Source organism: Tachypleus tridentatus, chromosome 11 (genome assembly GCF_004210375.1).
Source record: "Tachypleus tridentatus isolate NWPU-2018 chromosome 11, ASM421037v1, whole genome shotgun sequence".
NCBI classification, from domain to species: Eukaryota; Metazoa; Arthropoda; class Merostomata; order Xiphosura; family Limulidae; genus Tachypleus; species Tachypleus tridentatus.
Window position 1 is genome coordinate 28,961,931 of NC_134835.1, and position 17,774 is coordinate 28,979,704.

The 17,774-nt window shown below is 34.9% G+C and overlaps 1 protein-coding gene across 2 annotated transcripts in view; it reads right to left on the reverse strand.

Moving 5' to 3' along the window:
- Positions 1-17,774, reverse strand: part of LOC143231834 (fasciclin-1-like) — an 86,337-nt gene that overhangs the window by 6,698 nt on the left and 61,865 nt on the right. Inside the window, exons 2-9 of one of the 2 annotated variants that reach the window (XM_076466508.1) lie at positions 15,415-15,562; positions 11,971-12,080; positions 11,690-11,871; positions 11,160-11,292; positions 8,669-8,804; positions 8,112-8,295; positions 6,518-6,677; positions 5,069-5,201 (exon numbers count right to left, since the gene is read on the reverse strand). In XM_076466508.1, coding sequence (XP_076322623.1) covers positions 5,069-5,201; positions 6,518-6,677; positions 8,112-8,295; positions 8,669-8,804; positions 11,160-11,292; positions 11,690-11,871; positions 11,971-12,080; positions 15,415-15,562 — 1,186 coding nt within the window. The remainder of the gene's footprint in view (positions 1-5,068; positions 5,202-6,517; positions 6,678-8,111; positions 8,296-8,668; positions 8,805-11,159; positions 11,293-11,689; positions 11,872-11,970; positions 12,081-15,414; positions 15,563-17,774) is intronic. The other variant, XM_076466509.1, reaches the window with a different exon arrangement.

Below are 17,774 nucleotides of genomic sequence, written 5' to 3' on the forward strand. Positions count from 1 at the left end.
TAAAAGTACGAACATTTTATTTAATACGAAAATTTATTTAAATCTTATAAATGTTTTTAAATTTTAAATTTGTTAAAATGATAGATTTTTACAGGCCCAATATTGCTAGGTGGCTAAGACGTTCGACTCGTAATACGAGGGTCGCGGGTTTGAATCCCCGTCGCACCGAACATGCTCGCCATTTCAACCGTGCAGGCTTTATAATGTTACGGTCAATCCCACTATTCGTTGGTAAAAGACCACTTAAAGAATTGGCGGTGGGTGATGATGACTAGCTGCCTTACCTCTAGTCTTACACTATGAAATTAGGGACGACTAATGTAAACGTCCCTCGTGTAGCTTTGCGCAAAATTCCAAACAAACAAACAGATCTTTACAAGGTACGATTAGGTGTCAAATGTAGTCTGAATATGTACAAATATATTCAACAAAAATCGCTTAATTTTGACTAAAATTGTTGGGCATGCCGACGCAAAAATTCACGTGGGCTATCAGTCTAATGTTTTCACAACAGCTCCATTAAAAAAAAAAAGGAATGTTTTTAATGAATTTTTTTCCGTTATTCGGATCAAATACGACTGGATTAGGGCAGTAAAACTATCGAGTTTAAGCACTTGCTGATACTTAAGTATTAGTTAGGCCAAGTAAATTAGATTAACAGTTTCTTGGTCAAGTTCTCAAAGAAATCATGCAGGTAGACGTGTAATACTCATTACCAAATTTGAAGCATAAATTTGCTAACTTTTACGAAATCATTCTAATTAAATAGCGTTTAGCGTCATATGGTATTAGTTTAAACAATTAACGTAAATAATGAAAATCCATAATTCTGTGGAGTGTACGTGAGAGATAATCAGAAACTATTACTTTAGTTTTCATGGCGTTACGATAGAGAGGAACAACTACCATCAGGTATTCAAAGGATCCGGTTGGTCATGTAAAGTATATGTCTGTTCTGAATATTAGGGGCCCAGGATGGCCAGTTGGTTAAGGCACTCGACTCGTAATCCGACAGTCGCGGGTTTGAATCCCCGTCACACCAAACATGCTCGCCCTTTCAGCCATGGGAGAGTTATAATGTGACGGTCAATCCCACTATTCGTTGGTAAAAGAATAGCCCAAGAGTTGGCGGTGGGTGGTGATGACTAGCTGCCTTCCCTCTACTCTTACACTGCAAAATTAGGGACGGGTAGCGCAGGTAGCCCTCGAGTAGCTTTGCGCGAAATTCAAAACAAAACAAACCGAATAATAAAGTTACAACTGAGTGTCGCTTTTTTATTTGTTGTGATTGGTTGATGTGAACTGACAACAAGTCATGATATCTAATCAAAAACATGTGTGAAAAATAGGTACTGCTAAGAAAAGATTGAACGTGCTACTTAAAGAAACTAAATCCAACCAAACTGGTAGCTACGTTTATAGAACTGATAATAATTTTACAGGAAGTATTAATACACTAGTTAGCACGTTTCGTTTAGCTCACCATCATTCCACGTTGAACAAAAAAGTGCGGCCTATTTGACTAATAAATTAATATTTGTTGTTAAATTATTATCAATGATTTAACTGTAACTACCGGTTTGGCCACCAATATTTATTTCATTCCTTTTAGTCGCGTGTTAGTATCAGCAGGTTATTTCAGACACGCGCTCTGATTCATTAGTTTAGAGGCGAGGATAAAAATGGTGTGAGATGATGACGTCATATTTCCACAACAACACAAGCTGGCTTTTTGTTAGGTGCGCGTTGTTGGGTTGTCCTATTGGGCTATTTCGTAATAGTTCCGAGAAGTATTACCAGAGGGCGTGTCTATCTTATAAAGGGGTGATATTATAGTTCGATACCTGAAGGCCTATTACTATAGACGGATTATGACAGATCAACGCGTTTTATCATGAGTATACTTAAAAAAGCTAACTCTTTTCACGAATTCATTGTGACCATCTATATGTTAAACGTCTACAAGAGGGCGTTGTTTATATATCATCTGATAATTACAAACTTCATATTTCACTCTTTAAATGTTGATCAAATGATTACAGAATTTCAGTAAAATGATTATAATACGAAAACCTGAACACGATAATTCTTTTTAACTGTTTATTAATGTTCTTATAACACAGATTTTCCAATCTGATTTACTATAACAATATGAAAACGTTACACAACAAAATCATGATAAAATATACCATGACCGTTTTGTAGGATCCAATTTCAGATAGGAGTTTTTACTTCGACACATGTTGACAATGAGAATGGTCAAAACATACGCAATGCTGTCCACACATATGCACGAATATTCCTTACATGAGCTCTGACCAAGTTGACCTCTCAATTTTGTCATCTCCCTCTCTCCTTAGTAAAAGGCCAAAATTACTTTAGCCAATACAGATGAAATGGTATTTGGTGTTGTATAATTTCGATATTAATGACAACAGTCAGAAGGAACAAACATTCACTGTATATCGAACCTGAAACTGTGATTTTGAACACGCATGTAATGCAAGTTATTTCTCTAATGTACAAGTTCAGTCTTCACACACTTATAAAGAAAATGGATAGTTGTTGTTGTTATACAATAGTGATTACTCATATTTAGTACAGAGTTTAACAGTTAATTAAAATTGTATTATGTATGTTTATTCATTCGATATTTATATAAACATTATGTATGATAAAATTATTTTATGACAGATAATTCTAAATTATTTGTTTCATTCAATTAAATGTTTGAGAAAAAACTGACTTGTTTAACACTGTTATAATAGTTTTGTCATTAAATAACAGTTTTACTTAGGATGACTTGTTTAACACTGTTATAATAGTCTTATCTTTAACAGTGCAGCGGTATGTCTTCGGATTTACAACGCTAAAATCAGGGGTTCGATTCCCCTCGGTGGGCTCAGCAGATAGCCCGATGTGGCTGTGCTATAAGAAAACACACTTATGATAACTTGTTAATCTTATCTTTAACAGTATTACTTAGGATGACTTTTTTAACACTGCTATAATAGTTCTATCGTGAAATAACAGTTTTCTATAACCGATGACTTGTTTAAGACTGCTATAAGAGTCTTACCTTAAATAACAGTTTTACTTAGGATATTGATGGTTTAATCTCATGTTGAGACACATTGAAAAATAATTTTCTTTACTAACACAATATTTATGTAGAATACCATCCACCTTTGTAAAATATATCAGGTTATACGAATATTGTTAACTCAAACAAGTGAAACTATAAATTTATATTATTGCATGATATTTAAATAAACGTCTTTTCTAGACTTTTGTCTATATAAATACTTAAAAATATATAAAACTAGTGTTGAGGGTCCTTTTTCAGGATGTAAATGCCTAGGAGAATGTAAAGGTATGATTAAATTTAGTTGTCGTGAAATGCGTTTGTTTTGCGTTTATTAACTAAATTCGTGTAAATTTAACAGTGTGTGTCAGTGGACAGTATTGCACATGTTGTATCTATTATGGCTGCCTACATGCGTCAGAACTAAAACTCCTGTCGAAAGTTTGATCTCATAAGAATAAAAATGATATGTTTGTTCGCGATTTTGTTTTAAAGCGTTTTCATGTAAGTAAGTCTTTAATAGATAAGTTTTTTTTATACAGATCAGATTGCAAACTCTTTATTGCGAGAATAATTATTGAAGAATAAAAAATTATTGTGTTCAGATTTCTTTGTATTATAATCATGTCACTGAAAATCTTTAATCACGTGATTTATAATTAAATAAGTTTGTAATTATTGCATGAACTTTAAATAAACACCATTATTTGGATACTTTAAATATAAATGATCAGGGAATGTACAGAACTAATGAACTAATAACTCTCATTAATTGTGCTAAGTAGTCATGTTGAAGCACACTGATCCATCATAATCCTTCTATAGTAACAAGTCTTCTGGTAAAGAACTCTGATATCACCCCTTTGTAAGATAGACACGCCCTCTTGCATCACTTTGCAGAACTATTGAATTATGGCCGTCTGTCGTAGCAGCCTAACCACACACCCACTGGTTCCACCTTGTGGAACTATTACATAATCGGCCATCAAGACGGTCTGGCAACCCGCCCTTAACAATACGCACTCTGGTGACACGTAGTGGAACTATGGTGTCATTTTCTTTGATAACGTCATACTCTCTTTACATTTACTCCCTCAAACAGAACGCACATCTGATGTAACCAACTAAGTACTCATGGTCAATCCTTTTTTTTTGTGGTGCATGCACACACACATACATATTGGTCAACTATCGAGAGGTGTTTAAACGAAATTAAAATGATCTAAATTTTGAAACATTGGCACATTTCTAAGTAATAACTTAAACATAAGCTTCATCTCAAACTTCAAAAAGTATAACAAATCTTCTCCATAAATAACATTTGCAGTTTGCTTTCCGTCTACCAACAAATAAAGATTTTAAGGTGATCCCTCTCTTAAACATCCTACATCCCATTGACCATAAGAAAATCCAGCAACATTCTCACTTGACCCTCGAATCTCTTTAGAATATTCAACACTGTATAAAACATCGACCTGAAAAGAATGTTTGAGGTTTGACTCGATAGGCTGGGAGTAGTTAACCAATAGGTTTTAGAAAATAGAAACAGAGTTAAGTTTTAACCCCTTAAGACATCTTCCATAGTACTGAGACTGGCCCAACAAGCTCGGAGGAGTTAGGGTGCAAACAAACAGACTTCGTCATTAGATATAAAACATTACTTTAAGATAGTATAAAACTTATCCTTCTTGACATCAGACATCTAAGTGTCCATAAACTTAAATGCAACATCTTTGTTCATAGGAAGCGCTAATGCCAGTCAGACTTTACCCTGAATACTTTTTTAATGTTGTGTATAGTAACACATTTTCAAAATGTACAAATGGTAATGGCCTAACCAGTCCAAAATGTCAATACAAGATCAGTGTTACCTAGGCAATCTTGCACTTCCAACAATAGGGTGAACATTCATAACATTGTTTATTGTTGTATTTTTTATTACATCGCTTTGATATTATAAATACAAAGAGCAATGCTACTCACTTTTGTTCTTTCGGTCACCAACAGCACGAAAATACATGCTACGTTGTTTATCTGCAGTAATTGCGTCATAAATACGTCCCTTCCATACATCATCAGTGGACACAGATTTCATGACCATATGGAGTCTAAGCAACTAGAAGACAACGACAGTGATACATCACAGATCGAAATAAACAACAGTTAGAGTGAATATTTATGGTTTCTGTCATTTTTTATCAATAAAGTCTCTTAAGTTGTCAAAATACTTACACTTAATGTATTTTTAAAATCTTTTTTTTATTTCGTTGTTTGTCTTCATTGGCAGAAACTTTGACGTTCAAAATCTGACATGTTTCAACACCTGACGTGTTTTAATACTGACATATTCACTATGGCCTTAACGACTGTATGTGATAGGCTTACTGCTCAACTTGCGTATTGGTTCAGATGTTAATGTAAGCGTAAAAACGTAGTATTGATTGATTTGATGCAAATATGGGGATTCGAAGTGAATTAAACCTAAATTAACAGAATATCATTCTAGACTTTTTCATGTAAACGCCTTTTATTTTAGCCACTGATCTGTGGCTACTATAGTCTTCGAATAGGGTTTGTTTCCAACAATAGCGTCAAGGGATTGCATTGTGATATTAAATACTGCACACTGCATAGATCTATTAGGGGTTCGATTCCGCTTGGTCGACTCAGCAGATAGCCCGATGAGGCATTGTTATAAGAAAGCACTCCATCCTTATTAATAACAATTCTGAAGTGAAACGTGCATTTTATTCAATAAGAAATGTATAATAAATTAAAACTATGACAAAAAAGTATAAAACGTTTTTATCTTTCTGTTTTTTTCATGTTTCAATTTAGAAACTTCCTGGCCCGGCATGGCCAGGTGGGTTAAGGCGTTCTACTCGTAATCCGAGGGTCGCGGGTTCGAATCCCCGTCACACCGAACATGCTCGCCCTTTCAGCCGTGGGAGCGTTATAATGTGACGATCAATCCCACTATTCGTTGGTAAAAGAGTAGCCCAAGTGTTGGAGGTGGGCGGTGATGACTAGCTGCCTTCCCTATAGTCTTACACTGCTAAATTAAGGACGGCTAGCGCAGATAGCCCTGAGTAGCTTTGCGCGAAATTCAGAAACAAACAAATAAACGTCCTACATTCTGTGGTTCATTTATTTTATTGTTTCTGTGTTTATAAGTTCTTATATTTTTAATATATTAATTATTTATCAATTAATTGAGCACAGTAATCAAAAGAGTTTGAAAACGAAACTATTATTTTAACAGTATAATTACAAACTTATTCCTTAGTTGTTTTTTACAAGAGTTTATTGGAAACTACAATAAAACCATGAGGATTTCAGAAGCTTCAGGATGGATACAAATAAATAGGTGTTTAGGATTGGTTAAAGTACCTACAGATCTATCAGTATACACGACCTCTGGTGGTGAATTACCTTTGTTAGTTCTGTTTTATTTTTTTTCAAATTTGCCAGTTTTTCTGGTGCCAGTCGTAGGATAGCTTCATTAGTAGGCGCAAACACCGTCTTTTTTTCTGTACTTTGTAATTCAAGATGAAATTCGGGTAGTGCTTCTTCAACTAGCTTCATGTATTCTCTGAAATAACAAAGAAAAACTTTGTTTTTGTTTGTTCATTTTCTGTACCTGTGAACAAGGATACTTATATGACGGTACCAGTCGTCTTTCAGGTATCGTATTGTGATTTTTATTGTTACAAGAAGCCATTATAACGTTGAAATCCTAGTGAAAGAAATGGCCAAGTTAAAATATTTCACGCAATATATATCCCACATAAATTTATTTATCATTTATTTTAGTAACAAAAAAAAATCATACATTATAAATCCATATTTCGTACAAGAAATCTTAAACCAAGGTACATGGAGTTTTCCCTTTGCCCTCTTGGCACGGTATAGCCAGATGGGTTAAGGTGTTCGACTCGTAATCCGAGGGTCGCGAGTTCGAATCCCCGTCGCATCAAACATGCTCACCCTTTCAGCCGTGGGGCCGTTATTATGTTACAGACAATTCCACTATTCTTTGGTAAAAGAGTAGCCCAAGATTTGGCGGTGGGTGGTGATGACTAGCTGCTTACACTGCTAAATTAGCACAGATAGCCCTCGAGTAGCTTTGGGCGAAATTCAAAACAAACAATTTCTCTTTGTTTTGTTTTTTTACTTTTCGCGTGTTCAAGATAGTTTTATTCAATCAATTTATATTCAATATAGAAGAAATGCAGCCAGAAATATTGGGCTTTGAAAGTAATTCTACAGACGGGCACGTGGGCCAACCAGTCTCCTTTTCCTTTATAATATTTCAGGAAGTGACGCACGAACTGTTCAGTTGATGAAAATGTACCTGCTCTACAAATGACTTTGGTTTGGCGTCGACTTCACGTATTTTGCTATCGATCTTCTCGGCAGCATTAGTTAATTAAGGTGTTAAAAATTAAAATGGTTGCCAAAGAAACCGTTTAAACATTTTTCTTATCTATTTACGCTTAACCTTAAATAGGTCCACTCGAACTTCTACAACTTGTAATTCCAGACAGAAGGGCAACTCTATTTTAAATAGATCGCTTATTTTCTTGTTTTATATTCAAGAGCAGCTTACCCTGCCCGTCCCTAATTTAGAAGCGATAGACTAGAGTAAAGACAGGAGGTCAACATCTTCCACCGCCAGCTCTTGATCTACTGAAACCGAGTCGTGGGACTGGTCATCATACTGGCTCCCCAGTGGCACAGGGTTATGTCTGCGGATTCACGCCGCTAGAAACCGGGTTTCGATACCCGTAGTAGGCCAAAGCATAGATAGTCCATTGTGTAGCTTTTTGCTTAATTCCAAACAAACAAAGCGGTCATATTAGAACGCTCTCACGGCTGAAAGATAATTAGAAGTTGGATAGATAATATCACTATTGTATTATTTAACCGTATTAGAATTCGTACGGAAAAAAACGTTTGGAGAAACGAATTACACAAAATATCCCTCATCCCTCCAACGAAGCAGATTACAATGACGTTAACTCACGAGAGTTTTCCACTAGATTCACTCTGGATAAATTCCTGGATGCTCGTGTCGATGATCATAAGAGGATCCTGAATCAAATGGACCACCCCGTTCTTTACTGGTATATTACCTCGGACAATTTTAGACAGGACTACTCCTTTTTCATGACCCTGGCTGTCCTGCAGGGTGTTACTTCGAACAAACACTGAAAATGTATTAACATTCCACGTAAGTAAACTGAGATATTTACGACGAAAATTATAAAAACATGTAAAAGAAAATAAAGCAACCAAGCCCTCCAAAAACAGGCTTCCAAAACATAAATATATAAACGTTGAAAGTTAGACTTGAGTTGTTATTCTATTCAATCTGTATATTATCATAATAATTAAACCTGATCTGAAACAATATAAACCCGAAGAACTACAATAAATATCGAACTGTTACAGATATTTACATATTGTTTTCAAAATATTAATTTAATCAGGAGAAACGTTAAATTTCCATGAAATAAAAGATGAGTTGATCAAAGATCCAGTAAACAGTGGAAAAAATGGAATAGATGTAGAGAAGTTTACTTGTTTCAACATTTGTTGAAGAGGTGGTCTGGTTCAGAAGCTTAATTTCCACTTCAGGGTTACGAGATATGTAGGCCTCATTCCCTGCCGTTCTAGTAAACAAGACATGTTGAGGAATAATGTGACCCTTCATTACCTAAAGTTGGAAATGGTGTAAACGTAAGTCTTTCACATTAAACATGTGAAATTAAGATCGTTCTCACCGACTACAAAGATATTCACACTGATTAAGTTATAATAAAGAGGGCTGAATCACATTAATAACATTAAATGAGATGACATTAACTTATAATAATGAGGACTGAATCACAATAATAACATTAAAATTAGGTGACATTAAGTTATAAGAATGAGGGCTGAACCAACTGATAACATTAAAATTAGGTGGTATTAAGTTCTAAGAATGAGGGCTGAACCAACTGATAACATTAAAATTAGGTTGTATTAACTTATAAAAATAAAAGCTGAATCAGACTGATAACATTAAAATTAGGTGACATTAAGTTATAAGAATGAGGGCTGAACCAACTGATAACATTAAAATAAGGTGTATTAACTTATAAAAATAAAAGCTGAATCAGACTGATAACATTAAAATTAGGTAGTATTAAGTTATAAAAATGAGGACTGAATCACACTGATAACATTATAATTAGGTGGTATTATGTGATAATAATTAGGGATGAATCACACTTACAACATTAAAATTAGGTGGCATTAAGTTATAAGAGCGAGGGCTGAATCACATTAATAACATTAAATATGAGGCGGCAATAAGTTATTAGAATGAGGGCTGAATCACACAGATAACATTAAAATTAGGTAGTATTAAGTTATTAGAATGGAGGCTGAATCAAATTAATAACTTTAAATATGAGGTGGCAGTAAATTATAAGAATGGTGGTAAATCACACTGATAACATTAATATTAGGTAGCATTAAGTTATAAGAATGAGGGCTGAATCACATTGATAACATTAAATATCAGGTGGCAGTAAGTTGTAAGAGTGAGGGCTGAATCACACAGATAACATTTATATTAGGTGGTATTAAGTTATAAGAATGAGAGCTGAATCACATTAATAACATTTTAATGTTAGGTGGCATTAAGTTATAAGAATGAGGGCTGAATCACGTTAATAACATTAAATATGAGGTGGAAATAAGTTATAAGAATGGTGGTAAATCACACTGATAACATTAATATTAGGTGGTATTAAGTTATAATAATGAGGGCTGAATCACACAGATAACATTAAAATTAGGTGGTATTAAGTTATAAGAGTGAGGGCCGAATCACATTGATAACATTAAATATGAGGTGGCAATAAGTTTTAAGAGTGAGGGCTGAATCACACAGATAACATTTATATTAGGTGGTATTAAGTTATAAGAATGACTTTGTAAAGCAAGATTTAATTAACGTTAGGCTTAGTTGATTGTTGTGGTTTGTTTTGAATTTCCCCCAAAGCAACTCGAGGACCACCTAATTCAGCAGAGTAAGACTGGAGAGAAGGCAACTTGTGATCACCATCCACTGCCAACTCTTGGACTATTCTTTTACTAGCGAACAGTAGGATTGGCCGTCACATTATAACGCTCTGACGGCTGAAAGAGCGAGCATGTGTGACGGGGATTAGAACCCTCGACATTCAGATTGCTAGTCAACCCGTCTGGCCGTGTCGGCCCACGCAATGGTTCAATTTTGGGCAATTGCTCTTATCTTCCAGTCTTCTTGGAAAATAGGTCTCTTGTATTCGACTGGAAAATGTGTTTGACAATTGTTTCATTAAAATAGAACGATTTCTTTGTAACCAGTTTTATGCAACAAAGAGCAGACTTTTTGCAACGATGTGTAATTTCTCATTTTGAAAAAGACAATGTATAATTACTAACTTAAATATCTAATTATGTTTCACTTGGAAACAAACACTCTTTTGAAGTAATTTTCTTGAAAAAATTCTTACTTTGAAACAAACAAACCTAAAATTCCAAACAAACAAACGTTACAGATGTCTACAAAATAATGTATTAAAAATAAATAAAAAGGTGGACTATATAATCAATATATGGGTGAGACATTGTCCGTATCCCTGTGTCAGGTGCTGGGTGAAATATTTCAAAATGCTTTGAAGTCCTCTCTAAAGGGCCCAGCATGGTTAAGGTACGCGACTCGTAGTCTTAGGGTCGCGGATTTGATTCCCCGTCACACCAAACATGCTTACCTTTACAGCTGTGGAGGCGTTGTAATGGGACGGTCAATCCCACTATTCGCTGCTAAAAGAGTAACCCAAGAGCTGGCAGTGGGTGGTGATGACTAGCTGCCTTCCCTCTAGTCTTACACAGCTAAATTAGCAACGGCTAGCGCAGATAGCCCTCGAGTAGCTTTGCGCGAAATACAAAACAAACCAAACAAACTGTCTCTAAAGAGGCATCTAACATCCGTAATTATACAACAATACTAGCATTGTCATACAATAGAAATACTCACAGCTTTGTCGATACGTTTGAACTTGCTTCCATCTGCATTGTGTTCCTGGTCAACTGGTATAAAGTAGGTGTGGTTTCCAACTTTGGTAAATAAATTTTCTTGCTTCTCTTCTTCTATACGTGATACCATTTCGCTAGAATATTTACAATATTTAAACCATTCTCTATCACTATCATTAGTTTTCCAATAACAAAAACCACACAATTACCATTCTTCAGTCCTGATACAGTTCATGAGAAGTAATAAATACAAAAACAAATCAGTCAAGAAATACATTGTTGACTAATATATTTGTGGCTTGTTGCAACGTTTTTACACAACCATTTTCACACATTACTGCGTCTTAAGACACTGTAGTGTTTGTTATAATAAACTAACCTCACACAATGCGAATCCAACGAATCTGTGTTGAGTTTTATTACGTTTATACAACAACTATCGTTTCCTAGCTACAGAAACTAACGTTACATTATTCGCAAGTTTGTAGTGACATTAGAAGTTGTTAAACCTGGAGCAAAGATTCCACTAACCTCAGTTCTTCTTCGATGTTGTACAGACTTGGATTCTTGAGAAACTCCCAAGCATCGTGCGGATGGTACTCTCTGGATGTATAAGGTTGCAGGACTTCGTCTATAACGTACATTTTTTGTCTACCGTCAGCAACTGTGAAGTCTCTCTCTTCCACAATCTTTGCATTGTTGACGAAATACTCCTGCCATCATGGTCAGAACACACGATATTAAAATATACGACGATACAGCGTGCGGTTTTTGTTTTCCAAAAATAATAATTATAAAACAAAACATCTTACCTTCTCGTCTCCTTCAGAACTTTCTTTTGTGTTAAAATATAGTGGAGCATTTTCCTGAGATATCGGGTACACAGAGCCGGGAAAAATATCTTTTGTTACTACCATGTTCACTAAAGGAAAATCAAAAATGTGTTCAAGTTAGGGGTGAAGGTAGAAGACAATTCTGTGTAATTTAAAACCCCATATATTTGTTCACCGCCTAAGCTTAAAATCGTTATCGATAAAACCGGAAAGTTTACAATTTATATTGATTTAAAGAAAACAGAAGCGTGATTAATAATAATAGATACACCAATAGTATCAAAACATTCCTTAAGGTTTTCATATTTTATTTGTATGTACAAGTATACTCAGTTTCTCTTTTTGTCTCTTCTGAGAAAGATATGATTAACACAAGTTACTCCACTAGAGTGAAACTGTTTAAACTTATTTCTAAATGCTCGTCTGAAATACACATCATAGGAACATTTAATAATTTAGATGTCAAATAACTTACGTACTGAAACAAATAATTGTCCATTTTTCTGTGTGTAAAATTGTTAAATCTAAATGGTAATTTTCAACTCGTTTACTTGATATTAGATGTGTGCTCTTTCCTATTATGTTAGGCCCGGCATAACCAGGTGGTTAAGGCACTCGACTCGTAATTCGAGGGTCGCGGGTTCGAATCCCTGTCACACCAAACATGTTCGCCCTTTCAGCCGTGAGGGCGTTATAATGTTACGGTCAATCATACTATAAGTTGATAAAAGAGTAGCCCAAGAGTTGGCAGTGGGTGGTGATGACTATCTGCCTTCCCTCTACTCTTACACTGCTAAATTAGGAACAGCTAGCGCAGATAGCTCTCGTGTAACTTTGCGCGAAATTCAAACCAAACCTACTATGTTTTCACATTTGAACTCCCAGAACAAGATCCATGAATATTGATGACAATTGGTTGATTGGTGATTGTTCAAAAGAAATACATTCATTTAAATGTTTATGTTTGGAGGTTAAGAGGTTTCCAGGGGCTCTTGGGTATTGGCTACAAGAGTCTTCATAAGAACTGGAATGGATACCTAAATATTTCTAAACAATTATTGTTATGGGTTTATTGTTAAGCAAAAAGCTGTACAATAGACTATCTGTGCAGTGCCTACCAAAGGTTTTCAAAGCATTAATCAATTTTAGAAATTTGGATTTTTAACCACGGTATAATGGCTTAGAACTTACAGCGTGTCAAATGAATTCCACGTTTGGGTGTTAATTACAAATATTGTAGTAACGATAGCTCAAAAGTCATTCACCAACATATCGTGAGATAACTTAGAGTATAAAAATAAGCATCTCTTCTAAACATAGAATCTTTCTTAGTTTTAGCCGCGACATAACAGCTCCGAGTTTTTGACTTTTAGCTCATAGCTCCGTTATCTCTTCACTGATATGAGATCTAATTACAGTTTTGGACTCAGGAGGTCAAACCGTTTCGTTTTATCTGCTTGACCACGTCCAAAGTCTGATAGATTAATTTACTCTAATCCTGCCTAAAATAATTCAAATTTAAGGGTAGGTTAGTCTAGATCCTAATGAGTAATCAATTGAATCGGTTATACGCGCGTGCTCTATGCTTAATACTCCTGGTGCACAAAAATATAGCTGATAAAAATGGAAAAATATATTTTCATAGATTAATTTACTCTAACCCTATCTAAACTAGCTTCAAGTGCTGCAGCTATAGAGGATTCTTCTCGTCTTTCATTCCTTCTTTCATGTGTGGGGGCTCTCTTTGAGTTTGTTTGTTTTTGAATTTCGGGCAAAGCTACACGAGGGCTATCTGCGCTAGCCGTCCCAAATTTAGCAGTGTAAGACTAGAGGGAGCTAGTCATCACCACCCACTGCCAACTCTTGGGCTACTCTTCTACCAGCGAATAGTGGGATTGACCGAAACATTATAACGCCCCCACGGCTAAAAGGGGCGAGCATGTTTGGTGCGACGGGGATTACGAGTCGAGTGCTTTAACCAACTGGCCATGCCGGACATCTCTCTACAAGTAGAAAGTAAATGTGTATTCCACAAGACATACTGTTTCTTTAGAAGTAAGGGTTAATTGTCGCAAGTCTGTATTCGTAATTTACTAAGTTCACTGTTGAGAGCAGTTTACTATAGATTTACAAAAAGATGAATAAGAGAATATTTTAAACTTCATCAGCGCCCTCTCTATTTTACAAACTAGTTAACTACACGTTATTTAAAGATAATAAGTCCAGAATTATTGGTTTCTTTAATCCTTAGAAATAATTATACAAAATCGGATAACTGTTCATGGCTATATATGCAAAATTTATGCACTCAAACAAATCGTTGTACCTTTCTGGGTTCAATTTAAGTATGAATATTTATCATATGAGAAATTCTCTACTGTATTTTTAACAAATTAGACATCCATATGTCATTCACTAGCTTAAACTTCACTTCCATAAACAACACCCGTAATTAGTTAAGAAAATGGACTTGTACTTAGTTTACTTGTATCCAAGTGTGTTACAACGATAAAATCCAAGGTTCGACTTCAGTGGACAGAGTGCAGTACGAAGTTTTGCCCTAAAGAAACAATAACTTTAAATGCTGTTGCAATTGGTTGTGTACTAAAAATTACACATGGGGCGCTGCAATTGGTTATAGACTAGAAGATTCACGTGGGGGCGCTTTTTAATGTTGAGAAAGATTTTCAAAACTGTCAAGTTCTCGCTATCGTGACACACCAAACAACATACTAAATATAATTCAAACCTGTGAGATAATTGCAATGTACTCTCTTAACTGAAATATAATTGGCATAATTATATGAAAATAAAAATAAATTAAATACTGAGATTGTAAAAATCTTCATTCAGTTACTTAGAAAATAAAAGCATTTCCATATTTTATAAGTTAAAGTAATATCACTTTTAGCTACAGCTAAGTTTTTCGTGCATTTATGAAGCAGCTTTTAATAATTCGCTACATATTTAGAGGCGAGCGTTTGTTTTATTTTATAGCAAAATCACAACAGGCTATCTGCTGTGTCCACCGGCAGGAATCGAACTTTTGATTTTATCGCTGTTTATTCTAAGACTTAGCTCTATCCCCAAGGTACATTTAACGAGAAGACGTTACACAATTTATATACATTTTCATACTTTAATTATTATTTTTTTTACAAATTTAAACATACGAAATAAAACTTAGGTCTCAACTTTGTTACTAAAATTTTCAACTGAACAATTAAAAATTCAGTTGAAACGTCATTCATTCTCAGTTATCCAAAATAGCATCGTAAATAAATAACAACGAATAATTTTTGGTTACTATTACAGACATAATTAATCAAAATGCGTGTAGAAAGGGACAGCTAAGTTATAGTAGTCATGAGTAGAAACGTAGCATCAATTTCTATCATTTCACATCAACACGTGTTTGCTCACCCACGTGACATGTTGGCAGTCTCTTTAGATCTTCTGGTGTAAACTGGCGAGATCGAGCAAATACGTCATCCGTGGGAGCGAAAACTGTCACCCGGCGTTTCTTTAATAGAACTTGGACAAGCTCGTCTGTATTGGCCAGTTCAACAAACTAAAACAATAAACTCAAAGTTTAGAACCTTTACTTATGATTCAATTAATTAACAGCGAATGTTAAATGTGACAATTTTTGTGTTACTTATATGATTTATTTACGTGATGACGAGAAACCAACTTGAAGTAAAAAATGTATTTTCAACACGGCTGGTATGGGTATTGTAAGTTTAATTAAAATAAGTACAGAAACACGTTCAGACCTTCTTAGGTAGTCTTCAGGTTAAGAATACATTATTTATGTACATTTTCCACTTAACACCCTACAATATGTACTTCAGTTATTATCGTAATAACGTTTAAGTAACATCAGCATACATATAAAAACAATCTATTCCAGTTATCCACACTAGTTAAACAACGGTTGCTATCTTTATTCTACAATTTCTGCCTTTTTTTGTAAATGTTGTTTTTCCTCTCACGTACTTAACACCTTGTGGCGCCATCTTTTGACAAAATTACTTGTCGAAAGAGGAAGTGTAATGTCCCTACCACGATAGCACAAATTCTCCGAAGGACAGCTGTATTAATTAAAATAAAACGTTCTCCCCGTGTTAATATGCAAAATATCGTAGGCAATCATATCATGTACTTAAGTAGAGTAATAAACACAAATAATAACGTATTTACTTTGAATTTTTTTTAAGTTTACAAAAAAAAACAGACGCCTGACTTAGAGAGATAATAAAAAATGAATCAAAGTTCCTTTCCAATTGAACTTTCTTTTAAGACTATATAGGAATCGCTACTGATATTGTCTAAATTCTACAGTTAGAATGTTTCTGTATTATAGCTAGCTCCTTGCATTGAACTAATAATAATTCCTGTCTGGCATGTAAACACATGACAAACGACTGCAATGTTTCGTTGTTGTAATTTTAAATGTAGGTACCTCAGTTACTATGAGATGCCTGTTCTACTAATATTTAAACAAAACGCCTTCTTCATACTGCTAAACAAATACTCGGGAAATCGTCCAAACAACAACAACAGTAAAGAGCAACTGAAAAGAGTTGGAATTTCCGGGAAAGTCTGAACTTTTGGTTATTTCCCAAGCGAAATAAAAAACTTGGAATGAAAATTGGTATCTTAAGAGTTGTGGTAAATGATGGCTCATAAAGATGGAAGTTCGTGTGAGAGAAAGGAAGATTGTGAGCAGCTCTGAGAGAACAAAAACAACAAGTGATATCAGGAGGATTTTCCAGGAGAAGTTTCGTCAAAGTGTTTATAGGAGTCAGCAGGTGGTCTCGTTAAACGCGTACAATGTTACTATAATCTAACTAGGAGAAATGTTTTGGATTCTTGTAGTGAAAAAACAAAAGATATAAGTTCTACTTAAAACATTTTCCATTCAGTAAAATAATTCTTGATTAAAATCAGTTTAGTAAGTTGGCAAACCCAAGAATGCAGTAGGTAGGTGGACGTGATTTGTAAGTACGTGGGAGTCATGAGGCAAGAAATAAAAGGCAAAACTTATGTATCAGGACCAATGAATAGAGATTAAAAACAACTATAACAATTGAAAATGGTGAAATTTAAAAATATAGAGAACTAATGTTTAAAAAATGAAACGACTGGTCTAAACATTGGTATTTCAAATCCTAGTAGATTAGGTAAGGTAAATTGTTTATTTTTTAATTTCGCGCAAAGCTACTCGAGGGCTATCTGCGCTAGCCATCCCTTATTTAACAGTGTCAGGCGAGAGGGAAGGCAACTAGTCATCACTACCTACCGTCAACTTATGGGCTACTCTTTTACCACTGAAACGTGAGATTGACCGCGACCTTATAACTCGCCGATGGCTGAACAAACAAAGATGTTTGGTGCGACAGAGATTCAGAACCGCGATCTTCAGATTGCAAGATGAGTGCCTTGACCACATGACAATGACGGGTTCGTCGAATTAAATTCAAACAAGCAAGCAGGCAAGAAAAACTCTAAAGCTTTTAACTTATTAACTTATACATTAAAATTGATTTATAATTAATTTCAGTATTATGGATGGCTTTTGAAAAACAATATTCAATTGTTCATTGGTTTATTTCAAGAAACATGAAAAGAAAACTAATGTTTTATTATAATTAAAGAGCCCTGCATGGGCAGGTGGTTAAGGTACTCGACTCGTAATCTGAGGATCGCGGGTTTGAAGCCTTTTCACACCAAACATGCTCGTCCTTTCAGCCATGAAAGCGTTATAATGTTACGGTCAA